General features: G+C 36.0%; 1 protein-coding gene across 4 annotated transcripts in view; it reads right to left on the minus strand.

The window, feature by feature from the left end:
- Positions 1–545: 545 nt before the first annotated feature.
- The window catches only part of NIPBL (NIPBL cohesin loading factor), a 190,573-nt gene continuing 168,953 nt past the window's right edge, over positions 546–22,165 (minus strand). For 2 of the 4 annotated variants that reach the window (XM_024356630.3, XM_001146090.7), the window contains 13 exons: positions 21,562–21,702; positions 21,320–21,413; positions 20,456–20,610; positions 19,855–19,945; positions 17,350–17,523; positions 16,728–16,918; positions 14,151–14,258; positions 13,471–13,671; positions 8,716–8,862; positions 6,883–7,157; positions 5,030–5,204; positions 2,071–2,259; positions 546–1,522 (listed from right to left, as the gene is read on the minus strand). In XM_024356630.3, coding sequence (XP_024212398.1) covers positions 1,157–1,522; positions 2,071–2,259; positions 5,030–5,204; positions 6,883–7,157; positions 8,716–8,862; positions 13,471–13,671; positions 14,151–14,258; positions 16,728–16,918; positions 17,350–17,523; positions 19,855–19,945; positions 20,456–20,610; positions 21,320–21,413; positions 21,562–21,702 — 2,307 coding nt within the window. In that variant the 3' untranslated portion in view covers positions 546–1,156. Of the gene's footprint in view, positions 1,523–2,029; positions 2,260–5,029; positions 5,205–6,882; positions 7,158–8,715; positions 8,863–13,470; positions 13,672–14,150; positions 14,259–16,727; positions 16,919–17,349; positions 17,524–19,854; positions 19,946–20,455; positions 20,611–21,319; positions 21,414–21,561; positions 21,703–22,165 lie in introns of all 4 variants that reach the window. The other 2 variants (XM_063811291.1, XM_024356631.3) reach the window with 1 other exon arrangement.

The raw sequence follows: 22,165 nt of genomic DNA on the forward strand, positions 1-22,165 counted from the left end.
TCAACAAGTAAAATTACTCTTTTCAGCATTAAAAAATAATTTGTGAAAAATGTAGTGAGTGTAATTATGAAGTGTCATATTCATCTCAACTCTAGTTCTAAAATAACCGGACATCATTTTAACCAAGAGAAATGCTGGTTTTCCAAATAACAGGTTACCTTTACCCGAGGTTTAAAGAATAAATATCAGCATCATGACATCACTAGAAAGAAATTGAAGCATACAAGGAATAAACTATAGTTTCTTTTTATATCAAAATGTACTCTTGAAAATGTGTTTGGCACAGTGCTAAATCATATATAGTTAATACTAAATATTGCAGGATACAATAAAACCCTGGAGTTAATTGTTTACACCCTCTTATGGGAATGAAAATAATAGATACCAATTATTCAGAAGTCAGCCTATACAAACTGTATAAACAATATTTTATGTTTTGCTTTGAAAACCACTGATATAATAAATTTTACATAAAAGACTGTAAAATAATATAAATGGATTTAAACAGATTTTTACAATAAGAAATTCAAATGGAAACAGACAAGTAACAAAGAGAAGTAAAAAAATTTATTGCAGTATTCGCTCCACCAGATTACCTGGGGATCCCTTTTCTTGTATTGTTTTCAGGGTGACCTAATACATCAAAATCTACATTTACAAAAACTCCTTCTGCAGATAGGTCATAGATACTGCATGCTTTTTTTTTTTCAACAGAATAAATTATATATCCAGGAGATTCTGCCATTTTACAGCCTGGAAAAAACAATGCTTCCCTGGAAACTGGGCTAAGCTAAAGAAAGCCATCCGCTGCTAGGTTAAACTCCAAGAACACTTTATTAAGAACATTAACAGACTAATTTCCAACATTCACTTGTTTATTTTTTTTAAACAGAAAGTTTTTTTTCCAAGATATAAACAATTTTTGTTAAACTATAATACAGTGGGAGTAAAAATGAACTGAGAATCTGTTTCTGCTGCACAACAGCGAAGGGAGCTCCCACAAAAATGTTTGCCCAACATTTCCTTCTTTTGTTCCTGCATCCCAGGTTCCACTTACTCTTCATAAAACTGATTTTTTTTTGCCAGAATGTTGGTATTTCAAGTTTTTCTGCCTTTTAAAAAAATTCCTGTAAATTTGGCTGCATGTACAAATTCATTAGCTGGAAGTCCCATCCTTGGCGGCATACAGGGATCGTAAAGTCTGAACAACTTTATTAGTCAGCTTATTAGCACTCGTTAGAGCAATTTTTTTGTAAATAATGTCTGACTCTTTAATAGTGTCTACCCAAGGCACCAGTTTGCGGCCATCACGGCGCTTAGCCTCAGTCCAGGAGCCACTGTAGGAGCCTGCCATCCACTGAACACTGAAGCCACTGCTGGTTTTCTGCACTACTCTTGCAATTTGTGGTCGATCTTTGTACTTTGGACAGCAAATAGCGATGACATCCATGACGTCAACACTTTCATTCATCTGTGCTGCCAACTCCGTAGAGTCTGAATTTCGTTTTGACCTTCTCAATGACTAAAACATTGGGAGGGGGGAAAAAAGACCAAGTGTTACACAAAAGAATTTTAGTGAAATTATTGTTTTTATTGCTTTTAATCCCTTGACGCCGGGAGTTGGGATTTCCCGGCACACTTCCATTGCCGGCAATGAGACGCACCGTGACCGCCAGCGCCAAGGGGTTAACATATACTTGTAAAACCATATAACTCTTAATTTGTACCCGTGTCTTTACTCTTATTGATATATAAAATTATATATACATATGAACCATATAGCTACATAAAACTTAGCAACAATAAAAATAACACACATTAATACAATTCAAAGAAAAATTAACCCTTTATGCTGGATAAATCTCATTTCTGTTTTTTTATTGTCTTTTATGTTAAACTTTCTACAAAAGGATGTATAAATGGGTAAGTAGAGAATCTCTATCTACAAAATGTTTTCTCTTTTAAGTATTACATTACTTGGTGTACATTTAATAGACTGACATATATAAGCACATAAAAATCATTTTACGTAATACGCTGCGAAATACGTTGACTCCTCCTCCGCCTCACCCCTGAAGTGCCTCCTCCTCTATCCTCCCCATCACTTTCATCATCTTCTGTCTCTGCTGCTGTATTATTTTTAGGGCTGCCTCCTCCAAGCAGTGAGGTAATTGCTTTGTTCCGAGCATTTGTGCTAGCTGAAACCTCCCCTTCTTCTTCTTCTTCATCAGGGTCCAGATGTTCCATGAGAAGTTTGAACTACAAAAAACAGATATTATTTCAGAATTTTAAGTAAATATTTCAAGCAAGATTGTCAAATTCCTAAATGTTTTCTATGGCAGTAGTTTGGTGTGGGTGAAACAGACGTTAGCCATCATCTAAATTAGGGGCTAGTAAACATTTTCTGTAAACAGCCAGGTGGTAAATATTTTTCATTTTGAAGGTCAAATAGTCTGTCACAACTACCCAACTCTGCCACTGTAGTATGAAAGCAGCTACAGAAAAATAAATGAGTGGGCATGAATGTTTTCAATAAAACTTTGTTTGCAAAAACAGGCAATGGGTTAGATACAAAAACAGCCAGAGTTTTCAGACCCTTGGTCCAAGTCATCAAGCAACCAGGTGATAATTACTGATAGACATTTTCTAGTTATCTCCCCTCTTTGCTCTCTGCTAAGAGGATACAAGAGAAAGCAAAGAATGTTGAAAAATTTTAAATAAGAACTAAAATATTTTTAAATTTTAGAGTAAGGTTTGCAGTCAATGAATAATATGAAAAGCCACTGTGTAGATTATATTCTTAGTTCAAAAAACCTTATTTTATGTTCAGCTACTTGCTTTAAAGTAGATTTTTAAAAATTTTTTTAAGAAAAATAGAAATGGGGTTTTGCAATGTTGGCCAAACTGGTGTCAAACCTCTGGCCTCGAGTGATCTGCCCACCTCAGCCTCCCAAAGTGCTTGGGAGCCACTACACCTGAAATTAAGTAGATTAAAATATAAAACTTTATTTTTATTTTTTAGGATAGTCCTCTAATTTCAAAAACATTTTTAAAAACTTTTATATTGTGGTAAAATAGAAATATCATAAAATTTGCCAGCTTAACCCTTTTTTTTTTTCTTTTTAAATTGAGACAGGGTCTCACGCTGTCACTCAGGCTGAAGTGCAGTGGCACGATCATGGCTCACTGTAGCCTCCACCTCCCAGGCTTAGGTGGTCCTCCCACCTCAGCCTCCCCAGCAGTTGGGACTACAGGTGCACACCGCCATGTCTGGCTAATGTTTGTATTTTTTGTAGAGACAGGGTCTCACCCTGTTGCTCAGGCTGGCCTGGACTTCCTGGACTCAAGCAAACCTCCTACATAGGCCTCCCAAAGTGCTAAGATTACAGGTATAAGCCAGCATGTCCAGCCTACCAGTTTAACCATTTTAAATGTATAATTCATTGGCATATTGTACAACTATCACCACTGTCCATTTCCAGAGCTGTTTCTTTTTTTTTTTAATCACTGGAAACCACAGCTGTCCTCATTAAACAATAACTCCCCATTCTTTCCTTCCCCGGTCCTTGGTAACCTCTAGTCTATTATCTGTCTCTATTTTTAAAGCACATTTTATATACATACATTTGCATACTTGATAAGTGAGAAAATCTACAAATATATATATTGGCATTACTCATATAAGAACATACGAAAAAGTAATAATATTGGTTATCAGAAAAGAAAGGAACAGAATAGCCAAACACGGTAAGAGAATGACTGCTTGCAGTTTTACCTTTTATGACATATAAGCCATGTATTTTTCTGAATTAAAAACATAGCCCTCTGTATTCCCGGATTCCGCACCTGCGGATTCAACCCACAGTGGATCAAAAACTATTTGGAAAATGCCACAATAAAAAATAACAGCACTGGCCAGGTATGGTGGCTCATGCCTGTAATCCCAGCACTTTGGGAGGCCGGCGGATCACCTGAGGTCAGGAGTTTGAGACCAGCCTGGCCAACATGGTGAAACCCCATCTCTACTAAAAATACAAAAATTAGCTGGGCGTGGTGGCTGGCGCCTGTAATCCCAGCTATGCGGGAGGCTGAGGCAGGAGACTTGCTGGAACCCGGGAGGCAGAAGTTGTGGTGAGCCGAGATCGCGCCATTGCACTCCAGCCTGGGCAACAAGAGTGAAACTCCGTCTCAAAACAAAACAAACAGCATTACAATAAAAAATACAACTTAAAAAAAATGCAGTATAACAACTATGTATATAGCATTTACATTGTATTAGGTATTATAAGTAATCTAGAAATGACTTAAAGTATATGGGAGGATGTATGTAGGTTATATGCAAATACTATGCTTTTTAAATAATTTTTTTGAGACAGGGTTTCACTCCTGTCACCCAGTATGGGGTGTAATGGTGCAATCTCAGGTCACTGTAACCTCTGCCTCTCAGGCTCAAGCACTTCTCCTGCCTCAGCCTCCTGAGTAGCTGGGACTACAGGTGCACACCACTGCCCCCAGGTAATTTTTTGTATTTTTTATAGATATGGGGATTTGCCACGTTGCCCAGGCTGGTCTCAAACTCCTGAGCTCAAGTGATCCACCTGCCATGGCCTCCCAAAGCATTGGAATGACAGGTGTGAGCCACCTCACGCAGCCTACTATGCCATTTTTTATCAGGCCCTTGAATATCGGAGGATTTGGGTATCCATTGGGGGACTGGAACCAATTTCCCGTGGATACCAGGGGACAACTACAAAACACACACAGGTTTTCCTATAATCTTTCATTTTTGCTAAAATAAAATTATTCGTGGGCTGCTGTTTCCTAAGAAAAAATAATTAGGATGCCATGGGTGCAATGGGAAAGACAAGCTTAAAGTAACTCATTAAAACAAGATAGAGAAAAATTATCTTGATAGTTCATGAAGCTTATATTCAATGTGAAGGAGATAGTTATCTCCCCACCGGCCCCCCACATTTACTTGTCAAAAAAGCCCTTATGAGAAGTAAAAACTTTTGGTTTTACTACTCACATCTAGATACTGTTTTACTATACTCCTTTTCACCTCTTCTGTGATTTTGGAATTAGCCATGTCACTCCGCAGGAAGTCCAGTGTTTGTTTTGGATGAAAATGAACTCCTGTTTTTCGGTTTATCGCTTTATCATATACTTTTGCAGATTCAGATGGAGAGTACTTCTGAATTTTACTGTTTTGGGAAAACAAAACCAAAAACTTTAAAACTATGGAAACAACATATTTGGAGAAATCCAATTATAGGTAGGAAGCACCATATTAATGAAATTAGTTTCTCATGTCTATTTTTAATACTATTGTGATCCTAGGACAGCTTCAATACAATTACTTAATACCACCTAACTGGTTTACCTCTTTCTACTAGTTGCTCCCCCACCCCCAACCTATCCATCCTCTATATAGTGGCCAGAATGATTGTTTATAAACCTGTTTCAGGTTATTAACAACTCTGCTTAAAAATCTTTCCAACTCCTTAGCATTGCCTCAAAACCTTACAAGGTTTTAAATTATTTTGCATCTTGCCAACATTTAACATCAAGATATTCCTTATAAGGCCAGGAGCAGTGGCTCATGCCTATAATCTCAGAGTTTTGGGAGGCCAGTGTGGGAGGATCACTTGAGGCCAGGAGTTCAAGACTACCATGAGCAACACAACTAGACATCATCTCTACAAGTAAAAAATAAAAAAAATTAGCTGGGTGTGGTGGCATGCATCTGTACTCCCAGCTACTCAGGTGGCTGAAGTAGGAGGATTACTCGAGCCCAGGAGTTTATGATTGCATAACTGCACTCCACCTGGGCATCAGAGCGAGACCCTGTTGCAAATACAGATATTCCTCTTAAAAATCTGGATTTCTAGTGTCTCCTGAAAAAGTGGGAGCTCTAGCCACATTATGCCCACCCTCTCCTTTGGCAACAAGCTTATGGAAACTTGAGACAGGTCCACTTAAATGACCTCTTTACATGCAACACACTCTTTCCAGTTGGCCATTGACCAGGTAGCCTATTAACATTTGATTTTGTGATTCCTAATCTTAGATTTCAATGAATGTAAAAAATGACCAAAATTCCATGGTTACAGGCAGAAAAGAGGTATCTTTAATGACTACTGGTGGGTAAAACTACAGGGTGTTTATAATAGCTGTACCTTTTCTCTCTCTTACTTTATAGAGTACTTTAAATACTATTTGAGTTCTACTGGAGCTCTGTTTAGTTGGTTTACATCTGTTACTTCAGAGCTCTTTAAAAACTTAAACTTGTAATCTATTTTAAGGTTAGCTTGAGTCTTTTTAAGGAAATCAACAAAATAAGTCCTTCAATTTGTAATGCATTATCACCAAGTATAGGAATATGTTTTTTTCCCTTTAATAAAAATAAATTATGGCATATTACACAATAGAATACTATCCAGCAATAGAAGAGAATAAACTCCTTTTTAAAAAAGGAACATTTCTAACATTAAAGTAAGCATGCAAACAAAACTGGGTTTCATATTTATTATTATTTTTTTAGACAGAGTCTCGCTCTGTTGCCCAGGCTGGAGTGCAGTGGCGTAATCTCAGCTCACTGCACTCTCCGCCTCCCAGGTTTAAGCGATTTTCCTGCCTCAGTCTCCTGAGTAGCTGGGGCCACAGGCGTGCACCACCACACTAGGCTAATTTTTGTATTTTTAATAGAGATGGCGTTTCACCATGTTGGCCAGGCTGGTCTCGAACTCCTGACCTCAGGGGATCTGCCCGCCTCAGCCTCCCAAAATGTTGGGATTACAGGCATGAGCCACCACACCCAGCCCAAATATTTATTATTTGAACAGAGTGAAGTTTTTTCTCTCACTGCTTATGTAACCTTACCTATCAGAAAATCCACAAAGATTCTTCAAATGTTGTTTTAACATTAGAAGTAATAAAATACCCTGGGACACATTTGCAAATTCGATTAAAGGAGCTGAATTTTCTGGCAAACATTTCATCACTGAATTTATATCGTCTTCTGAATCTGAATCTGAATCTGAATCTACACGTTTCCGTGACTTCCGAGGCCTGGAAACTTCTTCTTCACTGTCGCTTGACTCATTTTCCTTACTAGGTGATGATTTTCTCTCTTTCCTTTTGTCCTTTACCATAGACTGAAAGAAAAAATTGTTTGATAAACAATAAAAACAAAATGCCACTAGTAAATATAAGTATGCTCCATTCAACAGCTTGAAAAAGCTTCCTTAAACTAATATTTTATAAACCTCTTGACTTTATATCAACAACTGGATATGTAATCTTAGGGGATAGTTTCTAAAACTAAATAAAATTATATATAATATCCACCCCCTCCCCTACAACCACTCCTTCAAAAAAATCCTTCTGAAATATCATTCAAAGGGAAACAATTTTCTTCTAAGGACAGTAATAAAAGATAGTTATTAAAAGTATCAATTTGGTGCATAGGTAAGTCATTATGAGGAAAAGCAGTAATTATAATTTAACTGAGGAGAATAAAGTAATCTTGGACATCCCAGCTTCGAGCAAACTCTCCTTTTCAAGAACATTTCGGCAAGATAATAAGCAATTTTCTCTGAAGACTTAAATCCTGTTTCTTTGTACTTTATGAAAATGTTAGCTCTTAGAAACAAAGTCAACTGGACTTAAGCAGGTTGTGTGGTGTGTGTGTGTGGGGCACATTATAACAAATTTCTTCAAAAGTGGAAGAAACATTTACAAAGATAGCCATACCAGTAAGTAGGTAAAATAAGAGAACATGAGGGCTAAAGCTCCTGGGAAATTATTAACTTCTCAAACTTAAATGTGCATATTAACATCTGTGGATTTTGTTGAAGATGCAGATTCTGTTTCAGCAAATCTGGGTGGGGCCTGAGGTTCTACAGCTTTAATAAGCTCTCAGGTGAAACCACTGCTGCTGGTGTGTGGTCCATACTTCAAGTAGTAAGGGTTTAAGACACCTCTGTAATTCCAGCCCTCAGGAGGCATCTAAAATAATCTGTCTGATTTACTAGTCTGACAAGGCTGAGTTGTGAGCAATACAATTTTATAAAATGAGATCTACTTGGATCATTAGATACATGAGAATATTCAATTTGTAAAGAATTTACTGAGTGCTTACTATATGCCTAGTGCTACACCAGGTACTTTTATAATTAAATAAATTACATTCCTCCTAAAAGTCATGACAGAAACGATGGAAGGTTCAACAAGAAATTTAGCAAAGATTTTGGGCACACATATGCAAACTCTATTACGGTGCTGTAGTTGAGGGATAAGAAAGTCAATGGTGTCATAAATTTTCTGTTTAAGTGTAAATAAGCTATATATTTTCATGTGTAATGTTGTGATTACAGCATTACAAGATTTACAGAATAATGTTTTAAAATGGGGTTTAAATGAATGTATGAATGGATGCAAACACTTAAGGTCAGTGCTTAAAGTGAGAGAAATAAATGTGATGGCTTATCAACAGAACAATCCATATATCTATTTTAGATGTTTCTAAATAGAGGTAAAGTGGCAACGTACATCCTCTCCCAAGTCAAGTATTGCCCAGATTTCATTAAGTTCACTTAGAAAGATTTTATATACTCGTGAAGAGGATAAAAAGAATAATGAGAAACAAAACAGTGAAAACAGCATGCCTGCACTTTGACAGATGGATTAAGAATAGTAATGTGTGTAACTTACCTCCTTGAATGACTGCAGTAGGTTACTACCAGAAACTGAGAGTGTAATGTCTATATGATGCATTATAAACAACGGCTCTTCCTGTGTCTGGTATGGAAAACAGGCTAGATTGTCTGCTATATACAAGAGCATAGTCACGTCTGTTTTCTGTAAATTTTAAGAAAAAGCACACATGTTTAGCGGATAATCTAGAAACCCAACCAAAAAACCTTTTTAAGAAAAAATACAGGGCACTTTCACCTCACTTAATGTTAGACAGAGATAAGCAGACACACACGGAGAGAGTGGGGAGAGACACAGAGAGACAGAGGGAGAGGAGGGAGAGAAATATAGAGGGGGAAAAAGGGAAAGGGAGACAGGTGTAACGAAAAGGGAAAAGGGGGAACAGAAATGGAATTTTATAAAATAATCTTAGGCCCATTTTGTTTTATTTTATAATGACTTACACTATGCTATCTCAAGAGAAGAGGTGAAATTTTTTATTGCATCCATGTGAAATTCCTTGAAGTTTTCTTAGAGTATATGGAATCTTTATGATAAATCCATACCATATCAGAAAGTATACATGAAAGTTCTAGTTATATCATTGTGCTACTAAGAGTTTAACCTATATGGAGATCAGTTACACACAGTTACTATTCTGCCCTCAAAATAACTAGTAATTATAGTACTAATACATAGGTTAAAAGAAAAAACCCAAATCCCATGTACTCATAAACATTTGTCAGTTTCCTGTGTATATGTAATTCAGAATGTCAGAGTTGTTTTGACAATGCTATCAGTTTCACACTGTAAAAACTGTGAGGCAGGCAAAATTTAAGAGAAAAATTATGATTATTTAGTTGCTTGCTTTAAAAAGAAGTAATAGAGAATTCAAGCATTTCATGATCATAAACAGAAAGGCATATTAATATTCAAATTTCTTTTAAATATTTATAGCTCAAGGAAAAAAAAAGCTCACAACTGGAAAACACTCACTCCTACCATCTACCTTCCCCTGCCATGGAAACAACATAAAACCCAACAGCAGCAGCAGCAAGATCCCATAGCACAGATGGAATAACCTTGCTATTAATATTCATAAGAGTATCACTCTCACTCTATTTTTACTTTACAATATGTATCAACACCCACGTTACAGATGAAAAAATGTAGACATAAAACCCTACCTCATCTATTAGTTTTAACACTATAATTCATATATATATTTTCAAAACTCATATAATATTGAAAATATACATATTTTCTTCAACAATCATAAAGGCCCTGTATTTCTCTTTCCTTTCAAAGTTCTTCAAAGAATAGTTTAGACTCCTCCTCCCATGTCTTCCCCACTATTTTTTTTTAAAGGAGACATGATACCACTCACTGCCACCTTGAACTCCTGGGCTCAAGCAATCCCTTTGCCTCGGTCTCTTCAGTAGCTAGGTAGCTAGGAGTATAGGTGCATACCACCAGGCCTGGCCAGTTTTTATTTTTTAATTTTTGTAGAGATAGGGTCTCACTATGTTGCCCAGGCTGGTATGGAACTCCTGGGCTCAAGCTATCATCTGCCTTGGGTGCTGGGATTACAAGCATGAGTCATCTCACCTGGCCCTCCCTCTTCAATTACAATCTGCTTTTGTCCCTCACTGCTTGACTGTTTTTGTCCACGAAGTTCACCATTCTACTCTATTTTTCACTTCTTACTCTCCTTGACTTCTCAGTAGCATCTGACTATTACCCACACTTTCCTTCATGAAATCTTCTTCCTAAGTTTTCTCTTCCTACCTCTTTGACTACTCCCTTTTTATGTACTCCTCAAGCCAACTCCTTTGCAATCTGACTTTGGCAACAATCCTATTATTATTGTTTCAGGTGCTCAAGATAAAAATATTCCAGTTGTCCACTAACTATTCTTTTCACATAGTCTCATTTAATTCTTTCCTCAACTTTCTTTTCTTTTCTACTATCCATTCTTTTTTTTTTTTTTTAAATATTGAGATGGAGTCTCGCTCTGTCGCTCAGCTGGAGTGCAGTGGTGTGATCTCAGCTCACTGCCAATCTCTGCTGCCCAGGTTCAAGTGATTCTCATGCCTCAGCCTCCCAAGTAGCTGGGACTACAGGTGCGCGCCATCATGCCTGGCTAATTTTTTTGTATTTTTAGTAGAGATAGGATTTTGCCATGTTGGCCAGGCTGTTCTCGAACTCCTGACCTCAGGTGATCCATCTGCCTCGGCCTCCCCAAATGCTGGGGTTACAGGCATGAGGCACCACACCCAGCCTCTACTATCCATTCTTTTTCTCCCCTACTGTTATCATAATAATTTATTATTACCTCCAGTGTGACCACAATGCTAAAAAAATTCATCTTCCTAAACTGCTCTTTGGCAATTGTCCTCATTATTTTATTCACACACTTACAATGTTTTTTTTTTTTTGCCATCTACAGGATCCTCTATATACTATTCCTCATTATGACCTTTCTGCCCCAGTCAAATAACAAACTATTCATTATTTCCCACACATTCTTATCTTTGTATTTTTAATTAATTTTTTGGCCCTGACTGGAACATCTTCCTTCCCTGGTTTATATAGCAGATCCCTCTCATTCTATCCCTCTGGGCCTTCAGGCATTTGTTCCTTCTCTGACATTCTTTGTTGGAGGTAGTCAGAAGAAAGCATTGCATTGTGAGAGCTGGGTTTCCAGTTTAGCATTTCAAATGCTGAGATGACAAAACATCTAGTCAATGACATAAAGCAGGCAGTGAAATCACATAGAAATGAAGTTCTTTTGGACAGAAACAAGGACTGGAACAATATTATCAATACAAACCATCAGGGCACTCAGGATATACTAACCGTAATCACTATTAATTTTGTATCCTATCCCCACAGCTGGAGGGAAAATCCTTTCAGGGCAAAAGCGCTACATTATATCATCTGGCACTCCTCGTATAGTGTCCTATACACAATGCAAACTTAATACTGATAATGATATGATGATAATGTTGATGATAAATTTCATGTAGTACTTGAAGAGGTCTAGTAAGATATCTACACTATGGTAATTATAATTTTGCTTTATTGCAAAAATCTGCTGTCAGGCTAACAAGTAATTAAAGTATTTCTTTTGTTCTTTTTTTTTTTTTTTGAGACGGAGTCTCGCTCTGTCGGCCAGGCTGGAATGCAGTGGCGTGATCTCAGCTCACTGCAACCTCTGCCTCCTGGGTTCAAGCAATTCTCCTGCCTCAGCCTCCTGAGTAGCTGGGATTACAGGCGCGTGCCACCACGCCCGGCTAATTTTTATATTTTTAGTAGAGATGGGGTTTCACCATGTTGGTCAGGCTGGTCTCGAACTCCTGACCTTGTGATCCACCTGCCTTGGCCTCCCAAAGCACTGGGATTACAGGCGTGAGTCACCACTCCTGGCCTCTTTTGTTCTTTTAAAAGTTGCTATACACACAGATTCATGTGTGCTCTGTGTGGGCAGAAACCATATCTGTTTTTACTATTTTATGCTCGTTAAACTTCTTAGCGCAATGGCTGGTACATAGCAGATGCAGAATAAATACTGTGTGAAATAAATAAATTAAAAGGTAAACTTAAAAGAATATTCAGTTTTCTTGGCCTATGGTCCTGGCCAATGCAACTAGTGCAACAGCCAGAAGTGTCAAAATTCAAATTATGGTAATCTCCCCAATTGCTGTTTTGCTTTCCATAGTTTCAGTTACCCTTGGTCAACCATAGTCCAAAAATAGGTGAGTAAACTACAACAGGGTATTTTGAGAGAGAAAAGCAAGATCCCATTCACATAACTTTTATTACAGTATATTGTTTAAATTGTTCTATTTTATTATGTTAATCTCTTACTGTGACTAATTTATAAATTAAAACTTTAACATAGGTTTGTATGTATTGGAAAAACCAGTACAGTCATGTGCCACATAACATGTTTCAGTCAATTACAAACTACATATATGATGATGGTCCCATAAGATTATCCTATCATATTTTTACTGTACCTTTTCTATGTTTAGATATGTTTAGGTACATGAATACTTACCATTGTGTTATAGTTATCTACAGTATTCAGTACAGTAACATGCTGTACAGGTTTGTAGCCCAGGAACAATATAGCCTAGGTAGGCTACAACATCTAGGTTTGTGTAAGTAAGATGTTCACCCCACAAAGAAATCGCCTAACTATGCATTTCTCCAAATGTATCCCTGTCATTAAGTGATGCATGACTGTATATATAATAATTAGTACCATCCATGGTTTCATGCATCCACTGGGGGTCATGAAATGTATCTTTAATGATAAGGGAGGACTACTATACATAAAAGTGGACTACTATACAGAAAAGTGACTTCCTTTCATTAAGGGAAATCAAGTTGAACAACTAGGGATCTCAATAGCCAAAAACCTAGAACAGTTATTCTCTAACAATATTTGAGGTAATCGGTTCCCAAAGCGATTAGTTTAGTGATGTTGCTTATTTAAAGATACGCTTACAGAAACTGTTATCAAAGTTTATAGGATATTCAGTATGGAGGCAAAATTATACATTATTCCTCATTACACTTATTCTCATACAAAATTTCCCCTTCACTTCTGACTGTGTACTTTGTAAATAACTTAGAAGATTAAGAAAACACTTAATGAAGTTACTATCATATACTAATAAAATGGTAATATTTAAAAAATGACTACTTTATCCATAAAATTTCTAGAGCATTTATTTTCTTAAAATAATAAGTTTTTGTGCTTACTGCTGTGTCATCAAAGAGGTTGAGTAAAGAAATAAGAAAGGCTCGTCTGTGTTGGCGGTTTCCACGGATCATGGAGTAAAGGTGTGAACACAAAGCGCTAGAGGACTCGTCTTGTCTGAAACCCCTTACAGGATCTTTTAGGCATGTGTTGATTGCCTGTTGTACCTGGTAAGACATCTTCATACCAGCCACTGCTTTCATCTGAAATCAATAAAAGTCTCATTTTTGTCAGGGAAATTAAAAGACACAAATTAAAAATATACTTAGAGCATTACATTCTGAGGCTAGCTTCATTGTTTTTTTTTAATTAAAATAATACGAATCACAGAATGAAGTGCTAGAAGGAACATTAGAGATTATCTCTTACAATTCCCTCATTTCAAAGAAGAAAAAAAAAATGAGGCCCAGGAGAGTCACTGCAGCCAAGTTCACATAGTAAGATATAAAATCCAGGTTTCCTGATTTTTAGTCTGGTGTGCTTGGTACTGTCACCTCTAGCCCAATCTTAACTTTAGACTAGAATAAACACCTTGGAAGACTAACTTAGTTGCATGTTTAGAAGATAGGTACTAAGTAAGACATTTTATTCCAATTATGAATGTGGGCAGGGCATTTATCAAAGAAATGCTTTACTCAAGAAAAATGTTTAAATTTAGGTTATAAAATGTTAAAATACATACATGAATGAATCCAGCATATTTTTTGTCTATTTCCACAAGTTGCTGATCAGCCTTGTTCCGCATAGCAGGTTCTGGGTCTGTGCCCATAGCAATTAAATATGGCACACACTGGAAATAAAAAAAAAAATTACGAGATATCACGGTAGTAAAAATTCTCTATTTAGACATATGTCAAAACTTTTCGTATATCTGAGATATATGAATTTAACCTTATAGGCCTTCCTATAAAGTCTATGTTTTAGTGTTCTTTTTAAAATGACAGATCTTTTGAGATTCAGCTTAAATCCAGAAAGCACTGGAGCACCAGCAAAAATACTGACGTGATAAAATTTAAACAATTTCATTGTAAAGTTTAGGTTCTTTAAACATAAAGCATTCTCACACTAAGAATATCTATTTAAGATTATGATATAGACTACAAATGTATAATCCAGTAGTTTTTAAAGCTTGACTGAATTTGCCTTGTAAAGATAATATAGGGCAAACAGTAATTTGTTTTCCATACTCAAAGCTACGAAAATATAATTGTTTTTCAAAGTTGATTTCAGATGTGGCTTTGAGGAACAGAGAGTTGATAACAGTCATATTCACTGTACTTCTAGAGTCAAAAAACAGTACTACTATGTTAAGTGAGTCTGAATTAAAAAGCAATGTGAAGGCCAGAAAAACAACAACAAACCTAACTTTAAAATACAGACATGGCACTAAATGAAAGAAATGATCATATTAAATCTCGAATCAGGAAAGAAAAAAGGCTGTAAGGTGGGTGCGGTGGCTCATGCCTGTAATCCCAGCACTTTGGGACACTGAGGCAGGCAGATTACTTGAGCTCAGAAGTTTGAGACCAGCCTGGCCAACATGGTAAAACCCCGTCTCTACAAAAACACAAAAATTAGCCAGGTGGTGGCGCACACCCGTAGTCTCAGCTACTTGGGAGGCAGAGGTGGGAAGAGTGCTTGAATCCAGGAGGCAGAGACTCCAGCCTGGGAAACAGAGCAAGATCTTGCCTCAAAAAAAAAAAAAAAAAAAAAAAGAAAAGGAAAAAGGCTATAGAGAACGCCCTTGGTTAACTAGCAGAATCTGCAAATGAACTGTATATTAGATAATATTGTATCAGTGTTAAACTTCCCAAATTTAATGATTATATTACGGTTTTGTAAGACAATGTCCTTGTTCTTAGAAAATATATGCTGAAGTGTTTAGTGGTAAAGAATCATAATTACTTGAAACTTCCTACCAAATGATTCAGAAAAAAGCAGATGTATAAAGGGACAGAGAGAAAGCAATTGTGGCAAAATGTCAACAAATGGTGAATAGAGGTGAAGAGAATAAAGGAATTCATCGTATCACTTTTGCAATTTCTTTGTGTGAATTTTTTTTTTTTTTTTTTTTTTTTTTTGAGATGGAGTCTCCCTCTGTTGGCCAGGCTGGAGTGCAATGGCACGGTCTCGGCTCACTGCAACCTCTGCTTCCTGGGTTCTCTGCTTCCTGGGTTCAAGCAATTTTCCTGCCTCAGCCTCCCATGTAGCTGGGACCACAGGCATGTGCCACCACACCTGGCTAATTTTTGTATTTTTAGTAGAGATGGGGTTTTGCCATGTTGGCTATGCTGGTTTTGAACTCCTGACTCAAGTGATCCGCCCACCTCTGCCTCCCAAAGTGCTGGGATTACACGTGTGAGCCACTGCACCTGACTCCTTTGTGTGAAATTAAAAAAAAAAGTTTAAAAGGCATATATAATAAAAAGCACCCAACAAAGAACCCTCGGTAGTTTAAAAAGGTGACAGTCTCAATGTACTACTGTTTCATTATAATGTATGATTCTTTATGATAATAGCCTGGAGTCATGAAGAACAGGATAAATATTTGTTAACATGTTTTGTTTCAGGACACAGGGAAGACCACAGTATGTTTAAATATATCATATTTTTAAAACGTTCCATGAAAAATACCCAAAATAAAAATCTTGAAGGGTATAGACTCTGCTTACTTAATACATACACTTTTGTAGCCTATGGTGCTCTCTTGACCATCAGATGGTATATACTACTACATCAGCATTGGCTGCCAATCTTCAGTAACACTAATGTCTTTATTATGTCGTTGTGTCCTCATATTAATGCTATGAGGTGTCGAGTAGTTGGTGTTATACCCAACTTAAAGATGAAGGAATTGAGTTTACATAATTTACTTTTCTGTGGACTAAGACTCCACCCTGTTGAACAGATTATACTTTTAAACCCAGTTAACTCTCTTCACATTATAGATTGTTGGATCTTAGGGACAAAAGTAAATATGAATTAAAACAAATATATTATCCCTACTTAGAAAAATAATTTGAGTATATGTTCTGCCAATAGAAATTACAAGTTTATAACAGAGACAATATTATGAATATATGGGTATTTTGCAGTAATCATAACCCAAGAGATTATCTAAAACTGCCAGATTCTTAAGAGTTTAGTACAAAGAAGAGTAAGAGGAACAAAGAACTACTTATTCTCTATAATCACAATGTATCAAATTACAACTAATCTTGCTCTTTTATTAAGTGCTGCTGCCATAAAACATGCTTACCTGAACTGGATGAATAAGACCTTGATTTAGAGTCAATGCAATGACATTTAGGGCAAAGTGGCGTACACTTGACTGGGTGTGAAAAAATGCCTCAAGCACCTGTTTGAGATAAAGCTGCATGATGGAACTACTCATCCCTGAGGAAACATCACCCATTTCTTTTAAGTCTTCCTGTTTTGCAACTTTCTTCCCTACAAAAGCAAGCAAAGGATAAACACACATTAAGAGCACCTATACTAACTTTACTAAATATTTCAAAATTAGGCCATAACCAAAATCACAAAACGTTACAGCTAGTGTTCTGGCTCAATGGTTCTTAATCTGTGTGTGAGAGTGTGTGTGTGTGTGTGTCTGTGTCAGAGGCCCCTTTGAGAACCCAATGAGAACTATAATCTCTTTCCTCCCTCAAAATGTTAATGTTTACACACATATACAATTTTAAAACTATTTTAGAGAATTTAAGAATATGCTAAAGCCCAGCTATAGACCTCAGCATAAGGACTGCTATTTAACTGAATTTCTTCATCTAACAAATAAGGAAATTTAGATATTTAGATTAAAGAAGATAAAGCCATTATAATATAAATGTAGCTATGAAATTTAAAAATATATTTTCACTTACAGTCTCTATCTGCCTGCTGCATACGTGTATCTTCTTCTTGTAGGTAGGTCTGGAGGTTTTTTAACACTTGTATTTTTAAATTGACTGAGGAGTTCTTATCAGATAAAATATTATTATATAGATTCTTCACTTCTTGCTCGAACATTAGACTTGGATGCTGAATAAAGGCAAACCCTATGGGAGAGGGGAAAAATCTCATCATATATTCATATTAAAATTAAATAAAACATTTAATAAATATGTTAATAAATTATATAAACGGCTCCTTATTTCAAAAAATTAAAACTTAAAATGACTGGAAGAATATGCTGGTGGCCTTACCTAGAGAAGCCTTAGAGCAGGTACTTCTTTCCCCATGAATTAAAAACAAGAAATTGCATTTCAAAGGAGAATTTCACACAAGAGGAAACCTTGAGGAGGGAGCAGGGCCTAGTGGCTAGGGGAGTGGATTAGGAGTCAGGAGTCTTGGGTTCTATTCCTGGCTCCACCACTGACTTGTAGTGTGACCTTGGGTGAGTCACATAATCTCTCTGTGCCTCAATTCTCCATCTGTAAAATGGGGATAATAATATTTACCACCCACCTACCTCACAGGGATGTTTTCAGGATTTAAGAAATAATGTCTGCAAACATTTTTCAGATCCCCAGCAGAAGGTACTACATTGACATTATTTTAAAAAAAAAATTAAAATATATTCATTTGATGAAACAATATAATAAACCAGAGCTAAAAATATCTTCCATTTCTTTCTCATATGGCATTATAATAAGGCCACAATGCTGAATCCTATAACCACGGGTTAATAAGTAGCAATATATCATCCATGTTTATTTGTATATAATGTTTATTTGAGGAAAAAATGAAGATCTCTGATGATAGCAAGTATTATTGGTAACAAACAACAAACTAAACTCAAAGCATAGAGTGATCAGATAACTAGCCCAAGGTCACTCAGGATAACTATGGCCCAGGCAAGATGTCTTTTATTAACTGGTCTAGAGGCAATATTTTCTGAATAGCACTGCTTAAGTTAAAACTTCATCTTTTTGTACTCTGAAATACTTGTAACACTGTATTCATATTAAAATTATATGAATTTTAATAGTTTTGCCACTCTGTATAAATTATGTCCAGACTGAATATTTGAAGGTACACATTGGCTTGAAGTTAATATTGCACCAATTTAACTCCTTAGTAAATGATGTCTGAATTTTTACTCTATGTGCTATACGTAATTTTCAAAAAGGGATGGAGGAGGAATAAAATGATAAGGTTTCAATTTATTTACAGAAATCATAAACATGATTTAATAAGGTATGGGTAAGTTAGAATCTTTTCTTACTCATTTTTGTTCAAAAGACTAATATAAATAACTACTCATGCATATTAAAGTATAAACCTTAATCATAACACCAAAATAAAATTTCCAAATAAGTTTTTAATCTCATTGGGTAGCTTTACGTGTACAGTCATTGCTCGGTATCCATGGGGGATTGGCTCCAGAACCTCCCAGGGATACCAAAATCCGTGGATTCTCAAGTCCCTGATATAAAATGGGGTAGTATTTGCATATAATCTACTCATATCCTCTCATATACTTTAAATCATCTCTAGATTATTTATATCTAATACAATGTAAATGCTATGTAAATTGCTGTTGTATTGTTTAGAGAACAATGACAAAAAAAGTCTGTACATATTTAGTACAGGTGTAATTTTTTTTTTCTCAGTATTTTTGATCCTTGGTGGTTAAATCCACAGATGTGAAACCCATGGATATGGAAGGCCAACTGTATTTGTACCGAAAAAAACAACAACAAAAACCAAAAACCTGGACAGACTGTTCTTGTATTTTTTTGAAGTGCATTCAATTCAGGTACTTTAATGCCATTCACCTCCTATTTCCTCATATTCTAATTCCTTCCTAGATATAAGCCACATAGACCTGCCTAACAATTGCAAAACATGTTTTTATTACATCAATCCTTCCTGGAAAAACATTATAAAACAGGTATATATCCAAATTGTTCCTTCTGGGTTGCTTACTATTTGCTTTTATATAAATAAGTCAGTGTAGACTGATCATTGTTTTAACCAGATGTGGCAGCTTCCTGTAGTGACAAAGCTTTGCAATGAAAAAGAACAATTAAAAAAATGCAAAGAGCACAGAATTCTTCTACGTTATTTTTCTTTATCAAAGGGCTTTAATAAATGTTCTTAAGATACCCTATGGAGGAGGGGTAGAAGAAAGTATTGTTATCTCTATTTTACTAATGAAGAAACTGATGAACAGACAAATGGCTTGCTCAAGGTTACCCAGGAAGTCAATGGCCATGACAAGAATGCAACCCAGTTGTTTTAATCCTCAGACCTACATTCTATACACCAAATCTTACTGCTAATAGAAACATATTAAAGTAAATCAACAATTTAGATTCACAATATTTAAAAATATCCTCTATCCCTCTCAAATAGCTACAAATTATAAAGAAATTTAGACTTACCTAGACCAATGATAGCTTTTGTTTGTACTTCTTCATCTGAGTGTTTTGTAAAATACATCAATAGTTCAAGTACTTTATCTTTTATGTTAACCTAAGGGGAGGAAAACACATTAAAGTGTTCATGAACTGTAACTTAGATTAATTTTCAACTATAAAGGAAAAAATACCTAAAGACAATGAGAATTTGTGTGAACTTTATTAAAAAAATAAGTAACCAATTCCATTTATTTTAGAACAGTGGCATTCAAAGTATCAGTCTGTGACAAAGAAGCTTGTTTCAGAATGTAAATCAGTGCATTGTTTCCTTCATTGAAAAAAATTTTTTTTAAAAAGTCAGCTGTTGATGTCAACAGTGTGCTACTGTTACAAAGCTGATATAACTTGTCAGGGAAATTTCATTATCTGGTTACACACCAGTAACAAAAAGTTGATGGATTAGCAGCCAGTCTGAGGACCATGCTTTGAGCAGCACTGTTTTCAGAATTTTCATTAAACCAGACTACTCTAATGTTGCCTTCATCCTGGGTCACTACTGTCATTCTCAGATCACAGTGCCATATAGTTCTATGTTTTATAGCATTTTAAGTATTACTATCTTTACCTTGCTGTTGCCTTTAAAATCTTCCAGATCAAAATCAAAATGCCGACATAGTGCTCCAACGGTGAAAAGGGATCTAAGAAGTGCTGGTTTGTTTGTTAGAAGTGAAGTGTTATTTGGGTCCTCTTGGTGTTGACTTTTTAATTTTGAAATGGCACCTAATAAAGATAAGTAATATTTACTTATAATATTTATCTTTGTTCAAGTAATTACTACTAATGAATTACAATTTTTTTTTTGAGATGGAGTCTCACTCTGTCACCCAGGCTGGAGTGCAGTGACGTGATCTTGGCTCACTGCAACCTCCGCCTCCCGTGTTCAAGTGATTCTCCTGCCTCAACTTCCCAAGTAGCTGGGATTACAGTCGTGTGCCACCACGCCTGGCAAATTTTTGTATTTTTAGTAGAGAGACAGGGTTTCACCATGTTGGCCAGGCTGATCTCGAACTCTCGACCTCAGGTAATCCACCCGCCGTGGCCTCCCAAAGTGCTGGGATTACAGGCATGAGCCACTGTCCCCAGCCAATTAATTTTTACTAATGGTTCTAAATATTAAATATGTCTAGAATTATGAGAGTGCTCTTCAGAGTCTAAACTAACTAATGTAAGAAAATTTAAATTTTACTTTTCACAGTGCGCAAAAAATTTACCAATCTTTACTTATCAGGAGATAAATTTCTGAAGTAATCACAGTGGGTTCTTCAGGAAATACAAAAGACACTAGAAAATATTGTTTCTGAGAGGACCACGGTGGATAATCACACCTCATAATTTCCTCGAGTCTAGCCTTTTATCAAATGTGTTTAAAATAAGCTGACCCCCTGCAGGACCTAGCAGAATAATTTTAAAACCCTGGTATTGAACTTACCATAGTATCTATTGAAACAAGCCCACACAAATTTAAAATTTTGTGTCACTTTATTTACAACAGCTCCAAGACAGCTCACACAATGTTGCACTACCTAAAAGATATAGAAAATGTTTAGATAAAAGTTAAAAATATACTATTTTAAAAACTTAGCTTTTTACAAATATTTGCTTTAAAAATTTTAATAAAATACATTAGAACTTTACAGTAATGAATAAAGAAATGGTAAACTGAGTGCTTACAGTCATGCCATATTTGATGATGAGCTTCATTAGATCTTCCTCAATAGTGGCAAGAAAAGTTTCACTTGGATGCTCCATCAGTGGTACAACTAGCTCTAGGATTTTTGCAACATTGCAGATAACCATGAAATCATTTTGCGTCTATAAGAATAAAATTAATGCTTTATGAATATCCAAAACCTGAAGAGAAACTATATACAGCTTTACGTATTTGGGGGCAGAAATAGGGCATTTTGCACGTAAAGGTCCAGTTAAAAAAAAAAGTCTGTTAGAGTTTTTTTTTCAAGGTATGGAAGGAGAAGCACCAGCATGTCAGGAATATGGACCGACAACTAACTTACCAAAATGTGACTTTGGGGTCACTTAATCACAATGTTATATTTTTTCCCTAAAATGTAACACAAGTCAATTCTAAACAAAGGTATTTACATATTGACAGCATTATACAAAGACTGGTACAGTTTTTACGATTAGTATTTTCCAAACTGTGTATATTAACCCAGTAGTTCTCAATCAGGAATGAGCTTTCTTCCCCCGTATCCTGACACAGGAGTATTTGGCAGTATCTGGAGACATTTTTGGTTGTCACAATGGGAGCCACTAC

This window comes from Pan troglodytes, chromosome 4, assembly GCF_028858775.2.
Source record: "Pan troglodytes isolate AG18354 chromosome 4, NHGRI_mPanTro3-v2.0_pri, whole genome shotgun sequence".
Taxonomy (NCBI): domain Eukaryota; kingdom Metazoa; phylum Chordata; class Mammalia; order Primates; family Hominidae; genus Pan; species Pan troglodytes.